Genomic DNA, 21142 nt, shown 5'->3' on the forward strand with positions numbered 1-21142 from the left:
AAGAAGACACCCCAGGAGGCCACCATAGGAACAGGCCTATCTTCTCCTTTCAGGATGAATGTGCCGGGACTGAGACGGAAGCACCCCAGTTGACTGCGCCCTAGCCTCAGATGCCTGCAGGCCCTGGCTGAGAGCCTCTGGGTCCTCTGTGCTCTCCTCCCACGAGGCTGCTCCTGAACTGGACTTCTCTGCAGTGGGGCCTGCAGCACCTGGCTCAGGCTGCCCCAGGAAGGCAGAAAGAGCCCCAGAAAATCCAGCCCAGGGTCCATGTGCTCCCACGCCACCACAGAGTACACACTGCTGCTCTGGAAACCATGTGCTTTATTTGGAACCTTAATCCAAGGGAACCTCCCCCCTGGCTCGTAGAAAAGCTGCAAACCATGTGGTTTGGTCCAAGGCAATGGCTAAGGGAATGCAGGATATCCCTTACCGCTGGGGCCCCTGTCCTCTGGGCCTCAGACTTCCCTGCTCATCGAAACTGCTGGCTGAGCTCCCGGGGTGTCTATCCCAGTCCTCAGCCTCTCCCTCAGTCAAGGAGTGAGGAAACATGTACAGGCCAGGGGCTGGGGTCCCCATCCAAGGCTAGGTGCCTCTGCCCCCCCGCCCCCGCCCAGGGCCTGCTTCCTCCCACAGCCACGGCTCCTCAAGTCCTCAGAGCCCTGTTGCTCCCGGGATGAGGCGCCACCGACAGGAGGATGCCTGGGAGCACAGGTGAGTGACCAGGGTAGGGCGGCCCGGCCAGCTGCAGCGCCCCTCAGTACAGATCTGCAAAGGGCTTGGAGTAGTTGAACATCAGGTAATCCATGTAGTAGAAGTCGTAGGTGCGCTGCCGTTGCAGGGCTGAGAGCTGGGCAAAGTACTGGTGGGCGATCCTCGCTGTGGTCCGCGCCTCCTGCGAGTGCCGGTCCTTGAACCGCGGGAAGGTCAGGTTCCGCGGCGCGCGGATGAGGCTCAGAAAGAAGTTGGCATCGTCCTCCATGCTCTCGAACTTGCCTACGAAGTCGTAGTCGATGAGGCAGGGGCTGCAGAGCCGGCTGACATGGTCCCAGTGAATGTCCATCCCCACGGGCCGGTGCACGTCCAGCAGGTACTGGACGAACTCAGGAAAGCGCACCCCAGAGCCCGTCCGCAGGGCCTCCCGAGAGGCATTGGCCCGGTACCGGGCCAGGATGGCCTTGCCGAAGACCGGGTGGTAGTAGCTGTTGGGGTGCTCGAACTTGTCGCGGAAGGCTGACACCAGCCTCTCGAAGGGCTCGCGGACAAAGAGCATCTTGGTGTAGGTGCTGAGACGGTGCAAGATACCCTGGCGGTCGAAGGTGTCCAGGCGCTTGAGGGCGCTGCCGTAGTGGACGGTGTTGTGCTGGATGTCGGCGGTGGACGAGGCCAGGCCGGCCAGCACCATGAGAACCCGCTTCCAATTGGAGCAGCCAGCCTTGGGCACCTCGCAGTAGAGCACGCGGTGGCGGTCCTCCACGAAGATACGGGACACGTGGCGGGGTGTGACGGCCCGGCGGCTGCTGCTCGCCCGGTACTTGGCGCAGGCCTCCTGCATCACCCGCTTGCGCTCCTGCTGGCTCCGGTGCAGGCTGACCCAGCGGCCATCCAGCGTCCCGGGTCTCGGCCGAATGAAGGGCACGTCCGAGCTGTTGGCCGGGATGGTCGCCGCAGCTGGCATTTTCTTGATGAGCAGACGGCGACGGCGCTGGCGGAGCCGCAGACGGGTCCCCCTCTGCAGCGGGGATTGAGGCTGGTCAGGCGCTGGCAGGCTGCGGCCCCTCGGGGCCCCACTGGACAAGTCCCGAGTGATCCTCTCTGTGGGTGCCTTCAAGTCACCATCCTGGGAGCCGCCTGGTGGGAGATCCTGGGGCAAGAAGAGAAGTGGTTATCTGGGTGGAAAGGACAGCTGGGCACTGGGGGCCACACAGGTCAGACTCACCACGGCTGGGGTTCCTGTCCCTCTCAGGTGAGGGACACAGGCTGACCCTATGGGTGAGACCCCTCCCATCTGAGCCCTGGCCCAGCACCCAAAAGCTTCCCTCCCGCTGAGGTGCAAGCGTCATTTCGGCCACAAGATGGCGCGATCCTCACAGGAACCTGGGCTGAGCGAGGGTGGCGGGAGTAGGTGGCCTGCAGGCGGGCTCAGATTTACTGCCTCTATTAGCACCGTGCAAAGAAGCCTTGTAACAAGGAAGGGAAATTCATGGGTCCAGAGCCCTGGGCTTTGTTCCCAAGGCTCCCGGGAAAGGCTGGACACATTTTTCTTTCCAAGAATGGATTCAACGTGAGCTCCTAATTTTCTTCCCAGCCCTTCCCAGTTTCCCTGGGGCTGCGTGCACTGAGATTTATCTGACTCTCAGAACTTACGTGGTGGGGCTGCCTTGGCCTGATGTTGAACTTTATTCCTAAAAAGCAAACAGAGGAGAGGACAGTATTAGCAGCATATGTGCCACGTGGCACCCAGGGAACTGCTTATAGGCTGCTGGCTGTGGACATCCAGGCTGGAGGCATCTTGGGGTAGGCTCTAGGGAAAGGCAGCTTAGGGCATGGGGAGAGGGCATGGCTCAGTACTGGAGCCCCTCCATCCCCTACCCATGCAGAAAACAGGAACGCAGCAAACATGTGGTCCCACTGGCTCACAGCTGAGGCTCTCTTCTTTGCATCACGCCTGCCTCCTGATGTGACCTACAAGGTCTGGAAAGGCATCCTGCCCAGGTGTACCCACACACCTGCCCTGTGGAGCAGCCAGGACTCTCACAGGCCACCTCCTCCTGCACCCCACCATGTCATTAAGTCACAGGGAAAGGACCCTTCAGAAAGCTCCATCCACCCTCTCTCCACACCCCACCAGCCATGCCCCAGTTCTGGCCACTATGGACTCTCCACGCTTGGAATATGACAGGTTCACACCCACACCTTTGCACACACCAGGCCTAGGAATGGAACGTGCTGCTTCTCCTCTTGCTCCAGGAAGTTCCCTAACCTGGGTATTTCCTTTGAGATCTTGGCCTTCTCGGCTGGCTCTGGAGTTCTGGGGTGAGCTGAGCATATCTTGGTCTCCCTCAAAGCCCTAAGCAGTGCCCAGGTGGAGGGTAATTGTCCAGCGTTAACTTATTGATGACATCAGGAAGACAGAGAGAGATCAGTGCCTCACTGGCCATGCTCTGGAAAGCCCCCTCTGGCCACCAAGGAGGCCCATGCCTGGGCTGGGCTCACCCAAGAAACAAGCTCTGGTGAGGTGAACCTTTGACCAGAGTAGAAGATTCTGAGTCATACCCTGTTTGGTCTGCTTTGGGGGAAAGTCCTGGGAGGACAAGGGGATTCCCTTTGCGGGGAATCTATTTAGAAGCTGGAGCCTCCTTCCCCAGTCCCTACCTGGCCACCGAGGAATCAGGGGATCTTTCTGTTCCAGTGCCATGTGGGTGGACATTTTTGTCCTGAGGCTCTGCCAAAAGCCATGGTCACCATCAGAGCCAGCTATCCCTTAAGCAGAGAGCTGGATCTTCTGGCTGGCATGCTGGGGCACCGTGCCTGACCACACCTCAGCAAATCTTGGCTGCTGCTTGCGGATGGGGGGTTCCAGTGTCCCACCACTTTCCCGGCTGTCTCTATGTCCTGGGCAGAGGTCCAGTGGCAGGAGCCCAGCTGGTGAAGGGACATCCAGGTCTTCCCTGAGCCAGACAGTCTGTGGATTTCTCCATGGGGTCCAGTTTTACAGACTCAGCCAGTGCCAGGCCCCAGACAGTCTAAGGTTAAGGCTGTGCCCGCACATCTCCTTCAGTCATTAGCAAGCCAAGAAGGGGATGCAATGTCAGCTCTGGGATGGACAGCCTGAATTCCCTGAGCTTGCCAGAACCTTCCTCAAGTCCCAGGAGAGGCAGAAACACAGGCAGAACTGGGGCACACTTCATCTTTCTTCTGCTTGTCCCTTTGGGCTGAGAACAAGGGTATTCTCTCCCCTGGGCAAAGGGCAGAGCGTCCCTGTCTTCCTGGGCACTCCCAAGCTTATGTGCACATGTGTGCATGTAGGGGATCTTTGAAACAGGCCTTCTAGACTCTTCCTCAGAAGCTGAGGGGAAGCTCCAAGTAGACCTGGTTGCACCACTCAGGGTATGGGGTGTAAGCAGCAGATGCCTGGCCTGCGAGAGGAGTCTTTAGAATCAAGCTGCTCATTGCCACCCCCTGCCATCCCCAGAGTCTATTTCCCTCCTTGACAGCCACCCGCTCCTCTTCCCTGTCCCATCTTTACTGCAGCTGTCCCAGCATGAGCCTCCAGAGCTCCTTCCTCTCCCGCAGCCAATGATGACAGCTCCCTTCACCAGAAGGGACCTGCCACACCACTTGGTTTTACTCTACTCTGCCAGATTTCCTTAATTATTTTCTTCTGGTGATGGCAGCTGGCTCTGCTAAACCACCTCTCCTCCTCAGAGTCTCAGATGTAGGAAACCACTCTGCTTGTCACTCCTGTCACCTCGTCAAGGTGTGACGGTGCTTATATATTCCTTTTCTGGAGCAAATGAGTCATGCTAGATTTGGCCAAGAGTGGGGCTGAGAAGCCACTTCCAAAAGGGATCCTGCCAGTCGGGTGGAAGATGGAAGGCCATGTGCTTGTTGAGATTGCAGCCCCTAAGGCCGTGATCTCCCACTGGCACTGTCCCCATAGCCTCGGAGGGCAGTGGGCTGTGGTCCTGTTCCATTTTACCTGTGAGGACTGGACAGGGGGACACTGTCTCCTGGACCTCTGGACTCTGAGCCTAAGCTTCTGGGGCTGTCCCACTCCAATGCAGGCTGAGCTAGAGCCCTTGGCATGAACTACAGGAAAAGTTCCTGCTAGACAAAGCCTGGGGCTGGGCGAGTCTCCTGATTTCCTGTTTACATGTGTCCATAAGCCAACCTGTCTGCAACTTCCTCCTTTGAAAGGAAAAATTGCCTTGTGGACAATAAGAGAGATCAGTAACATCTTAAGCAGAGCGTGAGTTTGCCATAAGTTATTCCGAACCCTTAAACTTATGGCAGCTTATCGGGCAAAGATTAGCCCTATCCCCACAAGCTCACTTTAACAATTTTAAAAATTTACTGCCAGGCACGGTGGCTCATGCCTGTCATCCCAGCACTTTGGGAGGCTGAGATGGGCTGATCACTTGACTCCAGGAGTTCGAGACCAGCCTGGCCAATGTAGTGAAACCCCATCTCTACTAAAAATGCAAAAAAATTAGCTGGGTGTGGTGGTGCATGCCTGTGATCCCAGCTATTCAGTAGGCTGAGACATGAGAATTACTTGAACCCAGGAGGCAGAGATTGCAGTGAGCTGAGATCACACCCTGCATTCCAGTCTAAGCAACAGAGCGAGATTTTGTCTCAAATAAATAAATAAATAAAATAAAGAAAAAGAAAAAATAATAATTTACATTATTTTAGAAATAGAGATGGGGTCTTGCTATGTTGCCCAGGCTGGTCTCAAACCCCAGGCCTCAAGTAATCCTCCTGTCTCGGCCTCCCAAAGGGCTGGAATTATAGGTGCGAGCCACCAAACCTGGCCACAAGTTCACTTTTGAATAAAGACAGAAACATAATGAAGGAATTCTAAAGGGACCTCCCCTTTGCCATGAGCCTAGTGTCCCCACTAGGGAGAAAGCTGCTCTTCCATGCACCACTCAGATAAAGGCTGAAGCAAAGACCACTGCTCGCTCTGGGCAAGTGAAGTCCAGGAGAAATCTTAGGTATCCTGGGCTAGGGGTCTGCACATCCCTAAGTGGGCTGCACGTCAGGACCCTGGACAGCTCCATGAGGGCTCAGGGAAGGGCAGCTAAGGGCTCACGAAGATGAGGAAAGTTTGCCACCAGGGGTCAGTGGTACCAGTGCCTTGGGAGGACTTATGGGTGGGAAGGAGTTTGGCCTCAGTATAACCACCTCCAGCCCCTCTCAAGCCCCCAAATAAAACGTACAATCTAGATAACATCAGTGGCCTTGCAGAGCAACTCCAGCCAAACCCAACTCCTCTTCCATCCAACACCACCAATGCTGCCATGCACCTTCCCTGCCTCCCCACCTCCACTCCTGCAACAGAATCCAAGACCAACCACGTACACCCCACTCTGGGTGTCTTGAGTGACCTCTTCTCTCCTCTCAATATAACGCTCACAGTCTGTAAGGGAGCTCCATACCCCTGCACAGTAAGAAATAAACAAGCACGTTCTCTTTCTGGACAGATGACATGCATGGAGTGGCTGGAACACATGTGCTATGATAAAAGCATCGGTGAGAATAAACAAGGCGTGAGTTATGGGCACTGCCAAATGTGTTCCACGGTGTGAACTCTTCATTGGCTGAAGTTCTCAGCGTTTAGCTGAAAAGCCTCCTGATTGAGGAGAGGCAGAGGCTGATGAGTGTGTGAGGCCAGTCTCTTAGTCATCAGGCCTGGGCCTGGGGCACAGCTGGGGAGGGGGCTATACCACCAGCATGTCCAAGGAGGAGGGTCTCTTGCCCACTTCTCTCTAGGCTCACAGGAGGAAGACCTGCAGGGTGCCACACAAAAGCCCCAATCCCCACTGCCCAGGACCCATGGAGGGTGGTAACTGGAGAGCAGCCTTTTGGTCAGGCCCTATAGACAGACAGCACTGACAGGTGAGGACAGGACCCAAGTGCCTCAAAGGAACTCTTGGCCTGCCCCAGCCCCGTGTGGCTCACTCTTGGGAGAGTGATGGCTGCATTGGCTGCTCATGGCCCAGCCCCGGGCCCTGATGGGCGATGACGGGAGGGTCTTGCCACTCTCATCACTGCGTCTGTCCTTAAGGAGTCAAATCTGCAGAGGGACAGGCATGGGAGAGAACTGGGGAAGGAGGGCAGGAGCGGCCATGCCAGTCCCAAGTCCTGTCTGTGGTTGAGTTTGAGTCGTGCTTCTTGGTCTTTTAGGATTTCCTGATGGAGCCATTTGTGTGGCCGCATTTCCACGTGCTGGGGGCTTCTGATGGCTTCGTGGCAGGCTGTCCAACACCCATTGGCGCTGTCCACTCCACGTCCACTTCCATTGCCCAACTAGCCAGGCAGCCTCCAGGGCTTTCGACTGCTTCTCTTGGCTCAGGCTGGCCCGATCGGAGGCAGGGGTTCCCTGAAGGTAAGTTCCTGGCTGCATCTTGGTTCCCAGCACCTGCAGGACCCTGATTCTGAGCTTGGGCCCCACCTGGGCTCCTTACAGTGGCATCTGGTGGGATGAACACTGTTGTCCCGGATAGCCCAGGCTGTCGGCTTCTGCCCTGCTGCTCCCACACCCCCATTAGGAAGAAGCGGCTCCCACACCCAAGATGCGCAAGAGAAAGGCCTCCGAGCTCTGGGGCAGCCCCATGACCGGGCATGCACCTGATCTCACAGTGCAGTGCTGAGCTACAGATGGCCTGCCCTGAGTGCAGGGTGCTGGCAAGAGAGAAGGTAGGTGGGTCGGGGGAGAGAAGCCAGAGGGAAATGCCAAGCTCCGCTCCATGGGAAGTATGGAGGGCTCTGAATGCGGGGAGGGGTGCTAGTTAGGGTTCTCAGAGAGAGAGAGTCCATATATACGGAGCAGGGAAAGAGAGGGAGAGAAAGAGACAGGGAAGGGAGAGGTAGAGGGGGAGGAGGGAAGGAGAAAGGGAAGCGAGATAGGGAGAGGACACAAGGAGGAAAGGAGAGGAGAAAGAAGAGGAGAGAGAGACAGGAGAGAGATGGGGGAGGTTGATTATAAGAAACTGGCTCATGTGATTCTGGGGGCTGGCAATGTAAAATCTGCCAGTAGGCTGGAGACCCAGGGAAGACCTGGTGCTGCGGCTTGCATGGGAAGGCCGTCCGAGACTCCCTCCTACTTGGGCAACTTCACTCTTTTCTCTTCAGGCTTACAACTAATTGCATGAAGGCCACCCACATTGTGGAAGGTCATTTCCTCTACTCAAAGGCTACACATTTTACAGCAAATCACATCTAAAAAATGCTTTCCTGGCCGGGCATGGTGACTTACACCTGTAATCCCAGCACTTTGGAGGCTAAGGCGGGTGGATCGCGAGACCACATGCGCTCGAGGCTATCCTGGCCAACATGGTGAAACCCCGCCTCTACTAAAAACACAAAAATTAGCTGGGCATGGTGGCGCATGCCTGTATTCCCAGCTACATGAAAGACTGGGGCAGGAGAATCACTTAAACCTGAGAGGCTGAGGTTGCAGTGAGCCAAGATCTTGCCACTGCACTCCAGCCTGGCAACAGAGTGAGACTCCATGTCTCTCTCTCTCTCTCTCTCTCTCACACACACACACACACACACTCTCTCTCTCTCTCTCTCTCACACACACACACACAAAGACTGGCGTTTGTCTAAACCCTGGGGAACCATGGCCTAGGCAAGATGACGTATATAATTAACCAAACAGAGGGGCTTAAAATGACAAAAATGTGTTCTCTCATAGTTCCGAAGGCTGGATGTCCAAAATGAAGGTGCCGGCAAGGCCACACTCCCTCCACTGCCTCTTGGGCAGGGATGATGCTTCCTCGACTCTTCAGCTTTCAACAGCCCAGGTGTTCCTTGGCTTGCAACAACAGAAGATCAGTCTCTGCTCTGTCTTCACAAGGCTGTTGCACACGTGTGTCTCTTCTCCTCTTCTTATATGAACATCAATCATATTAAAATAGGGCCCACTCAACCAACCCAAATGCCCATCAATCAACAGTGGATAAAGAAACTCTGATACATGAGCTATATATATTATATACACATACATACGTGTGTGTGTGTGTGTGTGTGTGTATATATATAGGAATAGTACTCAGCCATAAAAAAGAGTGAATTAATGGCATTCACAGCGACCTGGAGGAGATCGGAGACTATCATTCTAAGTGAAATAATGGAATGGAAAACCAAACATCGTATGTTCTCATTCATAAGTGGGAGCTGAGCTATGTGAATGCAGATGCGATTCGAAGGCATAAGAATGATACAGTGGATTCTGGGAACTCGGGGAAAGGGTGGGAAGGGGGTGAAGGATAAAAAACTACAAATTGTGTGCAGTGTACACTGCTCCAGTTACGGGTACATCAAAATCTCACCAATCACCACTAAATAATTTACTCATGTAACCAAACACCACCTGTTCCCTAAAAACCTATGGAAATAATTTTTCTTTTTTAAAAAAAGGGCCACTCTAGTGGCCTCAACTTGATTACATCTGCAAAGACCCTGTAAGGTCACAGTTTACAAGCACAGGGAGCCGGGACTGAGCATTTTTTCAGGGTGGGGCAGGCACCCAATTTGACCCAGTACAGACAGGGACTCATGTGATCTCATGGGGCTTTAAGAGTGTTTTTTGTTTTTTGGGTTTTTTTTGTTTTGTTTTAAGATAAGGTCTTGCTCAGTCACCCAGGCTGGAGTGCAGTGGCATAATCCTGGCTCACTGCAGTCTTAAACTCCTGGACTCAAATGATCCTCCTGCTTCAGCCTCACAAAGTGCTGGGATTACAGCCATGAGCCACCACGCCCAGCTGGATGTTCTGAAGACAGGGCAGGATAGCCTGAAGGAGGTGAGGAAATAGCTCGTCTGCTGGTTTAGGTTGCCTGCTGATCAGTAGTGAAGGGTTGTTAGTTCTCGATGTTTTTGGGGCAGGGCCTGTGTCTTGTCCGTCTGTGTCATTCTGGCACAATGCCCGTCAATGCCTGTGGAAAGGCTGGTGCTTTCTGGACTGAGAGCTGGCCTTGGACATGAGGCGTATGGGGCTTCCCAGAAGCTGGGCCTAGGGTTCTGACTGGAGCCTCCCAGCTGGGAAGGGCCCACGCATCTGGGCAGCACGTGCCAGCCCCCTAGCTAGATGCAGACAGGGGCAATCCCACTGGAGGAGTCTGTCCACTCCCAGCCCTGGCTCAGTGGCCATGAAGCCTGGCTTAGGAACCTCCTTTTGCTATCCACAGTACACTAGGCCAGGGCCTGCTTTGGGACGGGGCCACACCTTCTCTGGCTCCTCTCCCACCGGCTCAGGCTCTGCCCTTGTGAGGTCTCCGCTGGTCCAGGGCTGAGGGGCACATTGTCCCCGTGGGCCTCTGACTGCCTCATTGTGAACTGCATCCTCCACCTGGGGCAGGCTGTTCATATGCAAATTAGATGCAAAACTGAACTTTCAACACACGCAGCAATGAGCTGGCAGCCTGGACTCCTGGGCACAGAACTTGCCCGGAAGAAAGCCTCACTCAAGGGCCTTCCATTCTCACCTGTGTTCATGGGAAAATCCAACTTCTTACATTCTCTGCTGGGTCCCCAGGGCACAGCCTGGAGACCAGCCTCTGTCACAGTCATGGCCACCTGCTGCCCTAGGACACAGGACAGGTATGTGGGGTTCCAGGTGGCAGGGCTGCCCCGGCACAGGTGCTGGCTGCTCCGGGGCCCTGATGACAACTCTGTGGTCAGAGTGTGGACCTTGAGGGGAGGCAGCAGTCAGGCCAGACACGCTGGACAGCTGCATCGAGCTGGTCATGCATTGGCCTCTCTCCTCCAGCTTCAGCCTCTGGGTGGGGGGCTTCTTCCCCTAGGCGCTGAGATGATCAAACTCAGTCACAGTGACCTTTGGCTCAGACCAGAGCAAAGGCTTACTCTCTCCCTTGGTGGACCACACGGAGGACCACCCTGGAGGGTCCATGTGGAGTTGCAGCTTTTAATGCAGGCTTAGCACATCAAACATTAGAAAACAGGCCAGGTGCGGTGGCTCACGCCTGTAATTCCAGCACTTTGGTTGACTGAGGCAGGCAGATCATCTGACGTCAGGAACTTGGCCAACATGGTGAAACGCTGTCTCCACTAAAAATACAAAAATTTGCCAGGCATGGTGGTGGGCCCCTGTAATCTCAGCTACTCTGGAGGCTGAGGCAGCAGAATCGCTTGAACCTAGGAGGTGGAGGTTGGAGGTTGCAGTGAGCCAAGATCGTGCCACTGCACTACTCCAGCCTGGGTGACAGAGCAAGGCTCCATCTCAAAAAAAAAAAAAAAAAAGAGAGAAAAGAGCGCACACACCCACTGCTGTGTGACCTTGGACAAGTGCCTGGACCTTGCTGAACCTGTTTCATTGGTAAAACGGGCTAAAACTTCATTGGTAAAATGTGCCAAACATATGCATCTTGCAAATCCACAAATGTGCACATGAAATGGGGCACGATGCCAGGCAGGACCGGAGCCCACTGGTTGGAAGCCAGCTGCTCCCGGCATGCCGATCACCTGGTTCCCTCTGCAGGGGCTGAATCTCCCGCAGCCCAGCTCCTGCCCCCAGCGCAGAGACGCTGGGGTGCATCTGCGGAGGAGGGGAGCCAGCATCTTCCTGTCTTGGGCCGATGAGCGCCTGACGGCTCTGACCACACTTGTTTTGTTTAGTGATTCTGTTCCCTCGCCTTCGTGATTAGGATCCACGATTCAACTGGGTGGTTCCTGTCAGCTCAGCCTTGGCCGTGAATTCCCTTGGAGCTGTCAGAGAGTCGAGCATCAGAGCTGCCTGTCAGTCAGCCAGTCAGCCGGTTAGCCAGTCTGCGAACCCAACAGCTGTCCTGCCTGCGCCACATCTACCCACCTGCCCATCACTGAGTGGGCTGGGGAGGGGAGTCCTGAGCTGGTGCCCTGCCCGTCTACAGGGAGGGATCCTCAGCTCCTGCTTCACAGCACTCCTCAGTCAGAGCCTGCAGTGACTCCTACAGTGTTCAGGGTGTGTGTGACCCCAGCATACCCGTGCCACCCACTGCATCACCCCTTCCACGTGTGCATGTCACATGGGATCAGGTGTGCATGTCGAATGGTCTGTCACACCAGGCATGCCGAGGAAATGTACCACAGCACACGTTTGTGCTGCACAGGTGCCTGCTTCCTGTGTGTGCGAGGTAGCATGCCCTGGGTGGGGAGCGTGTGTGTGTCTGTGCACATCCCTGTGAGGTTTCTAGGAGTCTATGGCACATGGCTTACAGCAGGTCATGCCTCTTCTTTCCTTTATGTATTCTTTCCCTCTCTCCCTCCCCCACTTCCTTCCTTCCTTTCTTTTTTGAGACAGTGTCTCACTCTGTTGCCCATGCTGGAGTACAGTGGCGTGATCATGGCTCACTATAACCCTGAACTTCTGGGCTCAAGCGCTCCTCCCACTTCAGCCTCCCAAGTAGCTGGACTACAGGTGTGCACCACCTATACATATATATATATATAATATTGGCCAGGCGTGCTGGCTCATGCCTGTAATCCCAGCACTTCGGGAGGCTGAGGCGGGTGTATCACCTGAGGTCAGCAGTTCAAGACCTGCCAGACCAATATGACAAAACCCCGTCTCCACTAAGTAAATACAAAAATTAGCCATTGTGGTGGTGGATGCCTGTAATCCCAGCTACTCAGGAGGCTGAGACATGAGAACTGCTTGAACCTGGGAGTTGGAGGTTGCAGTGAGCTAAGCTTGTGCTACTGCACTCCAGCTTGAGCGACAGAGTCAGACTCTGTCTCAAAAAAAAAAAAAAAAAAAAAAAATTTCATAGAGGCAAGGTCTCGCTATGTTGCCCAGAAACTCCTGGCCTCAAACAATCCTCCTGCATCAGCCTCCAAAGTGCTGGGATTACAGGTGTGAGCCACCATGCCTGGCTGCATGTCTTCCTTCAACACGTGTGGGCCTGGAAGAACAAGCCAGAGCTAGTGGATGTTGCCGCAAATGAGAAAGAACGATCTGCGTGGTCCTAGCCCACAACCCCATGTTGCTCCCTGGCTTGCCCTGTCTCTGCTTCCCATGTGGGAAGTTGACAGCAAGACCAACTGGCTGGCCTCCACTTTGCAGCACACCACGCGGAACAGTCCTGCCATCTGCCACCATGAGTCCGTTCACTTCACATTGATGGAGCACCTGTACGGGCCAGCAGCATCTTAGGTACTGATGACAGTGTCTTAACCAGGAATGGGACAGTGTGGCCCTTGCCCTCATGGAGCTTCCAGTCTAGCAAGGAGGTGAGGCACTGGCCGGCAACTCCATGTGTGATGGCAGCCATGGAGGGCATTGCAGGCAATGTGGGACAACTGACATGTTACCTAGCTCAGTGTTGCAGGTGACAGCTCCCGAAGATCATGACAATAAATTGGCACCTGAGGGTAATGAGGACATTTCTGGCAGAGCTTGGTGGCCTTCCACCATGACGGCAAGGCTCCTGGGATGAAGGGATGGGCCTAGAGACTGAAGGGTGTCAAGAAAAGGTAGGGCCAGGTACAGTGGTTTACACCTTTAATCCAAGTGCTTAGGAGACCAAGGTGGAGGGACTACTTGAGGCCAAAACTGAGACCAGCCTGGACAACATAGTGAGACCCCATCTCTAAAAAAAAAAAAAGAAAAAATTAGGCTGGGCACAGTGATGGGCACCTGTAGTCCCAGCTGCTCAGAAGGCTGAAGTGGGAGGATCAGTTGGGTCCAAGTGTTAGAGGCTTCAGTGAGCTGATTGCACCACTGCACTCCAGCCTGGTGACAGAGTGAGATCCTGTCTCAAAAGAAAAGAGAAAGGAAGGAAGGGAGGGAGGAAGGAAGGGAGGGAGGGGAGGAAAGGGAAAGAAAGAAAGAAGAAAGAAAGAAAGAAAGAAAGAAAGAAAGAAAGAGAGAGAGAGAGAAAGAAAGAAAGAAAGGGAGAGAGAGAAAGAAGGGAGGGAGGGAGGGAGGGAGGAAGGGAGGGAGGGAGGGAGGAAGGGACAACCATGATGGCTGGCCGGCGAGGAAGAGGCTTTACAGCTATGCAAAGGCACTAGACCTTATATCTCCTAAGGCCCAGGGGAGTCTCAACGAGCTTTAAGGTGTGGAGTTATTTTGAATTTAAGGACCATTCTGGGTTGGAGACAAAGACACACAAGAAAGGTTAGTCAGGGGATTGCTGCCACTATCCAGGGAGGAGACTCTTGAGGCCTGGACCCGGGCGATGATGAGACAGTGGATGGAGAGTTGAAGAACACTTCGGGAGATGGGGGTGTGCTGGGAAATGTTGAACACCTGGTTCTCTGGGTAGTGGGATGGGAGCAGGGAGCAGCCTGGTTTGCAGTGTTTGCTGATTTCCATGGTCTGAAATCCCATTATGGCAGATTTCAAACTACTGATGTCCCGTGGGGCTGGGCCCTTGGGGGCCAGGACTAGTTGGCCTGAACTCGCCACTACATCAGCAGGACCTGGGACTGGCTGAGTGCAGACGGAGATGCTGTCTTTTGGTGTTAGCAGTGGTGAATGCTGATGCTATTTCCTGCACAGGACAGATCCCTGTGGACTTTGAGGAGACCTGACTACAGGTCTCCCAAGTGCAGATATCCAGAGGGCAGTTGGAGGAGAGGGATTTAGGGGATCAGGGGTGGCTGGTCAGAGGTGCAGGGGCAGATGTGCCTGTGGGAGCTCATTCAGCCACCTGTGGCTCTTCTGGGCCAGTGGGGGCATGGTACCAGCACTTCTCAGGGAAAGACGGGTAGAGGCAGTGGGCCTGGGCATGGGTGCTGCCCTTCTCTGGGTCCATGGAGATCCCAACCTGGGCTCTGAGCAGCCATGGCCTCACAGCACCATGCCCAGTGGGTCAAATGGGATGGACGTCAATGCCTCCTCTTGTCTGGCTGACAGGGCATGTAGTGACCACTCTCCAGCCAGCTCTGCAGGAAGACATCTCACTTGGTCTAAATAATGGTGAATTCCCATTGTGGGGTTACCAGCAAATAGAAGCGAGTGAGTCAGGCTGGAGCCTGAAGCTGGGGTGGCCCCATAAAGGGGCTGTCTTGATGTAGTTTGGACATTTGTCCCCGCCCAAATCTCATGTTGAAATGTGAACCCCAGTGTTGGAGGTGGAGCCTGGTGGGGGGTGTGTGGCTCATGGGGGGATCCTTCATGTCTCGGTGCCATCCTTGTAATAGTGAATGAATTCTCGTGAGATCTGGTTGTTATAAAGTGTGGCACAGCCTGCCCCCAAGTCTCACCCTTTGTTCCTGCTTTCACCAGGTGCCATGCACACTCCCGCTTGCCTGCCGCCATGAGTAAAAGCTCTCTGAGCCCCCCACACCCCAGAAACCGAGTGGATGCTGGGGCCACACTTCCTGTCCGGCCTGCAGAGCCGTGAGCCAATGAAACCTCTTTTCTCTATAAATTGCCCAGTCTCAGGTGTTTATTTAGAGCAGTGCAAGAATGTGCTAACACGGCCTGCTTACAGGAAAAGTGCCCCTTACCCACTGGCCCAGCCCTGAGACAGGCCCTCCAGGGGCAGACGTGGGCAGCGGGCGTCCTTATTCCCTGGAATGGAGTCAGGCAGTCAGGGGGCAGCCTCATTACCACGGTGGCCCAACTGCAAGATAATGATCGGTCCAGCTCCAGCCGGCCTTGGGATGCATTGTTCTGGCTGCCACGTCAATTACTGAGCTGGCCTGGAGCTGTCAAGCCTGTCACAGCTGTTGCTGTGATACCCTAAAGAGCCACAAAAGTGAATCTGTCTTAAGTGATGCTTCTTTGAAGTGCCCCCCCGCTGCCGGCTGCTCTGGCCTGAGCGGGGCACTGCAGACACCCTGGAGAGAGTGGGGCTCCAGACTGAAAAGGGCTGCCTAGGGGCTCAGGGATGGGTGCTCTGATTCTTGGAAGAGCTCCCTGATGGTCACTGACTGTACCCACAGGGGTCCCGGAGTCTGGGTGGCGACCCCGACTCAAGCACAGTGAATGGGCAGCTACAGTTCCAGGCCCACCCTATCCCCCCAACACCAGTGTCTTCTCTCCAGCATTGCAGGGAACACTGAAGGGCAGCTGCCGCTGAGGGGTCACCTGTGTGCCGCCCCCCCTCGAACAGAACAGAGACCCTGGCAATTCACAGATTGCAAGGACAAGGCCAGGGACTGCCTGGAGCTCTCAGAGGCTCCAGCCGTCAGTCTGGCTCTTCCCTGCTGAGGGTCTGGATAGCTACAGTCTACATTTCAGAGCCGGGGTGAATCTCCCACAGCAGGGCCTTGAACCTGGAGTCAGGTCCAGTCAAGGGCTGGGGAAAGAGCAGCTTTGGAAGGCTCTGGCCTGAGGATTACACCAGCTTCTTTGAGGGGTCAAACTTGAGCATAATACTGGCGTGGTGGCGCGCACATCGAATCCCAGCTACTCAGGAGGCTGGCGCAGGAGGATTGCTTGAGCCCAGGAGTTTGAGCTCCTATGTTGAGCCTGGGCAACACAGTGAGATCCCAGCTCTTAAAAAAAGACACCAAACCCGAGTATGGATGCCAATCTTCGGCTTGTCAGTGGCTGGCTGTGGGGACATCCCCTTCCCTGGATACCTGTCCAAGAGCCCCTTTCTGCTCCCTTCTGAATGGCCATTTTTTCTCCTTCCTTCCTTCCTTCCTTCCTTCCTTTTTCTCTTTCCTTCTTTCTCCTTCCTTCCTTCCTTCCTCCCTCCCTCCCTCCCTCCCTTCCTTCCTTTCTTTCTTTCTTTCGCATGGTCTTGGCTCACTACAACCTCCACCTCCTGGTTCAAGCAATTCTCACGCCTCAGCCTCCAGAGTAGCTGGGATTACAGGCACACGCCACCACGCCTGGCTAATTTTTGTGTTTTCAGTAGAGACGGGGTTTCACCATGTTGCCCAGGCTGGTCTTGAACTCCTGAGCTCAAGCAATCCACCCACCTCGGTCTCCCAAAGTGCTGGGATTACAGGCATGAGCCACTGGGCCTATCCTGAATGGCCGGCTCTTCCTCTGCCCAGCCCAGTACCCTGTAGCAGCAGGAGCCCCCACAGGGCCACGTGGGCTGACCAGGGGGCCCCAGGCCATCATGGGAGCACAGACAGCCTGTCTTCCACTGCCCCCTCACAGCCATGCCAGGCGGGGCTGGCTTCACACCCCCACACCACACTCACACCTAAACCACAGGCCCTTTGCATCTCAGTACCTGCACAGTCTCCAGAGCCCTGGGGTACTGACTGCAGGGTTGGGGAAAGTGGGAAGGGCAGAGAGATCCCCAAGGGCTGCATGTTCAGAAGTCATTCTGGAGGTGACTGGGGAACTTGGAGAAGAGTGAGGCCCAAAAGGAAGTGGGAAAACAAATTCAGGTTCTTAACCTTATGATGGAGGTGAGGAGTGGGGACATCTGAACTTAGGCAGGTTGGGCGGGAGTAGGAAAAGGGGAGGTTGGATTTTGCAGAACAACAAAGCCAGAGGGCTAGAGGGTTTGGTGAGTCAGGGGCATGAGGGGTGAAGGTGAGGGAAATGTCTGGGGGGACTCCCCCCATAGCATGCTCCCAGGACCCCCAGATAGGGAGGTCTCAGGGAATGGAGGAGCCCTTGGGGGAGAAGACCCGACCCTGGCTTATGGAGAACCAGAGACAGACTTGAGTAGCACCTGCAAGTAGCAGCTCTCAGCTGGAAACAGGACACAGCTTGGGTGAAACTGTCCATTAGCCAGATCTGGGCCACATACCTCGGTTTTGAAGGCAGCCCAGACACACACCACACAATCCAGCCCCGCAACTTCCAGCATCCTTGAAACAGGCCCACGTCACCACCTAAAGCCAGCCTCATTAGCTCTGAGCACAAGAATATTGAGTAGATGTAAACACTGGAAATAGCTGGAATTTTCACGATCTTCATGCGTACTTGGAATTTGCCATCATCACAGTATTCACATTATTCAATAACATGAAGTCTTCTAACGCAATCCCGTAGCCAAGACCCAACCCCCTTCCCGTTCTTCCCTTTCCAGCATTTTGGGGGTGTCTCCTTGCTCCAAGAGAGGCGCCATTTGCAGGGAACTCGAAGCCGGTGTTTGCCTGGGTGGGGGTGGAGGAGCTTACTGGGGTCCTGGAAGACAGTGCCCGAGGTCCCTGAATTCCCCTTTCAAGGCCTCAAAGTCTTGCTTAGTCTCTGCCTGCACATCTCCACCAAAGGCCCTGCAATTAGACCCGCCGGCTTTGCAAATGGAATGCGCTCCCATGTAATGGCTGTTTGTAGGGTGGCTGGGGTCACCGTGAAAGGAGAGCTAAAGACGACATCTGAGCTGTTTTCCTGCTTCCTTTGAAGTCTAACCAGCAAAGCTGCTCTCGGGAGGAAGAGAGCCCACTATGGACAAGGAGGCAGCCCCTCCAGGCTTCGTGCATTTCCGGAGGAACTAAGGCTGGAGCACCGGGCATGTGTCTTGGGCACTTCTTTGCGGTTGTGAAATGTGCTGTTCCAGGAAACAAAGAAGCCTGGCTTGTGCCTTCCGTCTTCCACGCCTGTGCATGGCGGGGATGAGGAGTGGGCCAGGTAGGTGTGTGGAGGGCCATTCTTTCTAGAATGAATGATTCACTAGCAGGGTGAGAGGTGATTCACAGTGAGAGGTGATTCACTGCTGCTCAGCCCACCACAGCATCTTCTGCAGGATTAAACGTCATTCCTTCTAATGACTTGATTTATGTCCGGAGGATTACAGCTCCAAACAAAATATTGTGATGATGGCAATAAATCACACAGGGGATGCTTACAACGGCTGCTAGCATGTTTTCTGTTTGTCTGGGAGTTGATTACAGCACGAGGGGCTGCTGTGTAACAGGGAGTACGGGGCGGGGTGAGCACAGCACAGCTGTGTCAGGCAGTGGGCGCTTTGACTGGGGCATCAGAAGGTTTTCAGTGCCAGAAGTTTCTGTGAAAATCCGTGGTTGCAGACAGCAGGGATTTTGGGAATGCTGAAGTCCACAGGAAAGCGCCATCCTGAGCCCCTGGGGGGTGCATGGGTTGTGAGCATCCTGAGAATGTCATTTCCAGCCTTTAGCTCTGCTGCATCTGCCAAGTGAGAGACACAAGGATGGGCCAGGCTAGGATGCCTCTGCAGGGCTGAGCTCCTTGGAAGAAGGAAGATCAGGCTGCAGACAGGTGCTCCTGAGCTGGCATCTCCCACTCAGGTGCTCAGCAGAAAGGGATCCTTTTCCATCAAGACCTGGCCCTGCAGAGCAGGATCTCAGAGGTTCACATCCTCTGCAATCAACCTCAAGGTTCACACCCACAACAGATTTGCATAGACCCCAGCCTGGGTTTGGGAGGAAACTGGTAGCCTTGCTCTCCCAGCTCTGTTCTTAGCTGGTCTATCTGAGAGGCTGTCGCCCCTGCCTCTGACATCTGGGACTGTTGTCCCTGTGAGACGTGGCAGAGGCTGGAGCTGGCATGTAGGTGGGCAAACACTTGAGGGGCTGCCACACACACCCTGGACTGTTCCCACCAGCCCAGCTAAAGCTCCGTCCTGGTTGGAAGTCTGGGAGAGGATGAGCCTCCTCTTTGGTAAAGTCAATCCTGTCCTTGGATCAAACCAAAAACAGAGGGAAAGGGGATGAGAGCAGGCATAGGGTTAAGATGCACAGCAAGGTCTCCTGATCCCAGCAGAACAGTCCCTTATCCTGCCTGGTGTGCTTCTTCCAGAGAGAAATCTGTCCTCAGAAGAGCCCTGCAGCCTAGAGTGCTGTAGCAAGGACGGTTTGCTCATGAGAGGTCATCGACCAGGGTGACCTGGGAATGCCAAGTGCAGGGATAAAGCAGTCCATTAGCAGGTATGAGGCCCCAGGCCCGGCTCATGGCACCTTTGACTGCCAAGTGCGAGTGAGGGGGGGTTTGTGCTGCACAAGGGCGTCTTCCATGTCAGATGTGATGCACTGATGATGGGGAGATGCACACGGGGGGCACACTGATGGCAGGTAGGACGGTACACAGAGGGTACTGGGGGGATGGTGTGAGAATGGTACATGGATGGTGGGGGATGGTGTGGGGATGGTGGGAGGTTGGTGGGGGATGGTGGGTGGATGGTGAGATGGCAGATGGTGGGGGATGGAGGGGGGATGGTAGGAGGATGGTGGGTGGATGGTGGAGGATGGCAGGTGGATGATGAGGAGATGGGGGATGGTGGGTGGATGGTGAGGAGATGGGGGATGGTGGGGGATGGAGGGGGGATGGTAGGATGGTGGGGGATGGTGGGAGGTTAGTGGGGGATGGTGGGGAGATGGTAGGAGGATGGTGTGGGGATGGTGGGAGGTTGGTGGGGGATGGTGGGGGATGGTGGGTGGATGGTGAGGAGATGGGGGATGGAGGGGGGATAGTAGGATGGTGGGGGATGGTGGGAGGTTGGTGGGGGATGGTGGGGGATGGCGGGTGGATGGTGAGGAGATGGGGGATGGAGGGGGATGGAGGGAGGATAGTGGGGGGTGGTAGGAGGATGGTGGGTAGTAGGGGGAAGGTGGGTGGGTGGTAGGGGGAAGGTGGGAGGTTGGTAGATGGTAGTAAGATGGTGGGAGGATAATAGGTAGATGGCGGACAGTTGGTGGTGGTAGAGATCCTGAGGAAAGGATTGGAGATGGGACCTAGAAAGGGCTGGGGCTAGAAAGTGGTGCTGGAGGGGAGACGGAAGTGGAGATGGAGAAGCTACATGCAGGCTAGATGGGCAGGCTCCTGGCCGCTCCCCCTAGTGAAGGTGCAGCCTCTGGCTGTGCTGTCCCCATGGGCAAGAGTGACCTCCCTGACCTATGTGGCCTCCGATGCCCAGGCCGTGGCACAGGTGACAGTGGTGGCTCCAATTCAAATGCAAGCGAGCCTTCCTCCAGCCCCCAGTGCATCCCCCTGGCTGCAGGGAAGGCTGTGGCTTCTCTCTCCACCAAACGCTGAAAGCAATCTCCAATGTCAGAAGACAAAGCCTTTGCCCATCTTTGTTGAACACAAGGACAAAAAAAATGTTGTTTGTTTTATAAAGTCTGGCAAATTTTGATAATGAAACCTTTAGAACACTAATTCTGACACCTTTCTAATTCCAGGCAGATAAGGAATAATAGTAACGTATTTCAACTTCAGAAGCAAAAATAACCTTTTATCACCTAATTTAACAATGTTACTGGGGAAATATGTTAGGAGAATGTAAAATGCTATTTAAATGATAAAATATGCTGTCTTGGATGGCAAGGATTTTAATTGCCACAATCAGAGTCCAAACACACTTGCATGCCAGCCCTGACAGACACCGCTAATGACAGGGTGTCCATAACACGGGGCGGCAGGAAGGGTCAGATGCGACTTCCGTGACTCCCCTGGGAACTGCCTAAAACCGACAGCTGTCTGGGCTCTGCCACGCTCCTCAGTATGGTGGCCTGTGAAATACGAATCGGTTCAGATATTAATATTAATCGGCCAACACATTAATATTAATCAGT

At 54.7% G+C, this 21142-nt stretch overlaps 1 protein-coding gene across 3 annotated transcripts in view; it reads right to left on the minus strand.

Annotated features, from left to right (window-relative positions):
* Positions 1-301: 301 nt before the first annotated feature.
* Positions 302-21142, minus strand: part of CHST8 (carbohydrate sulfotransferase 8) — a 152567-nt gene continuing 131726 nt past the window's right edge. For all 3 annotated transcript variants that reach the window (XM_025367696.1, XM_025367698.1, XM_025367697.1), the window contains 2 exons: positions 2365-2402; positions 302-1861 (listed from right to left, as the gene is read on the minus strand). In XM_025367696.1, coding sequence (XP_025223481.1) covers positions 755-1861; positions 2365-2402 — 1145 coding nt within the window. In that variant the 3' untranslated portion in view covers positions 302-754. The remainder of the gene's footprint in view (positions 1862-2364; positions 2403-21142) is intronic.

Source organism: Theropithecus gelada, chromosome 19 (genome assembly GCF_003255815.1).
Source record: "Theropithecus gelada isolate Dixy chromosome 19, Tgel_1.0, whole genome shotgun sequence".
Taxonomy (NCBI): domain Eukaryota; kingdom Metazoa; phylum Chordata; class Mammalia; order Primates; family Cercopithecidae; genus Theropithecus; species Theropithecus gelada.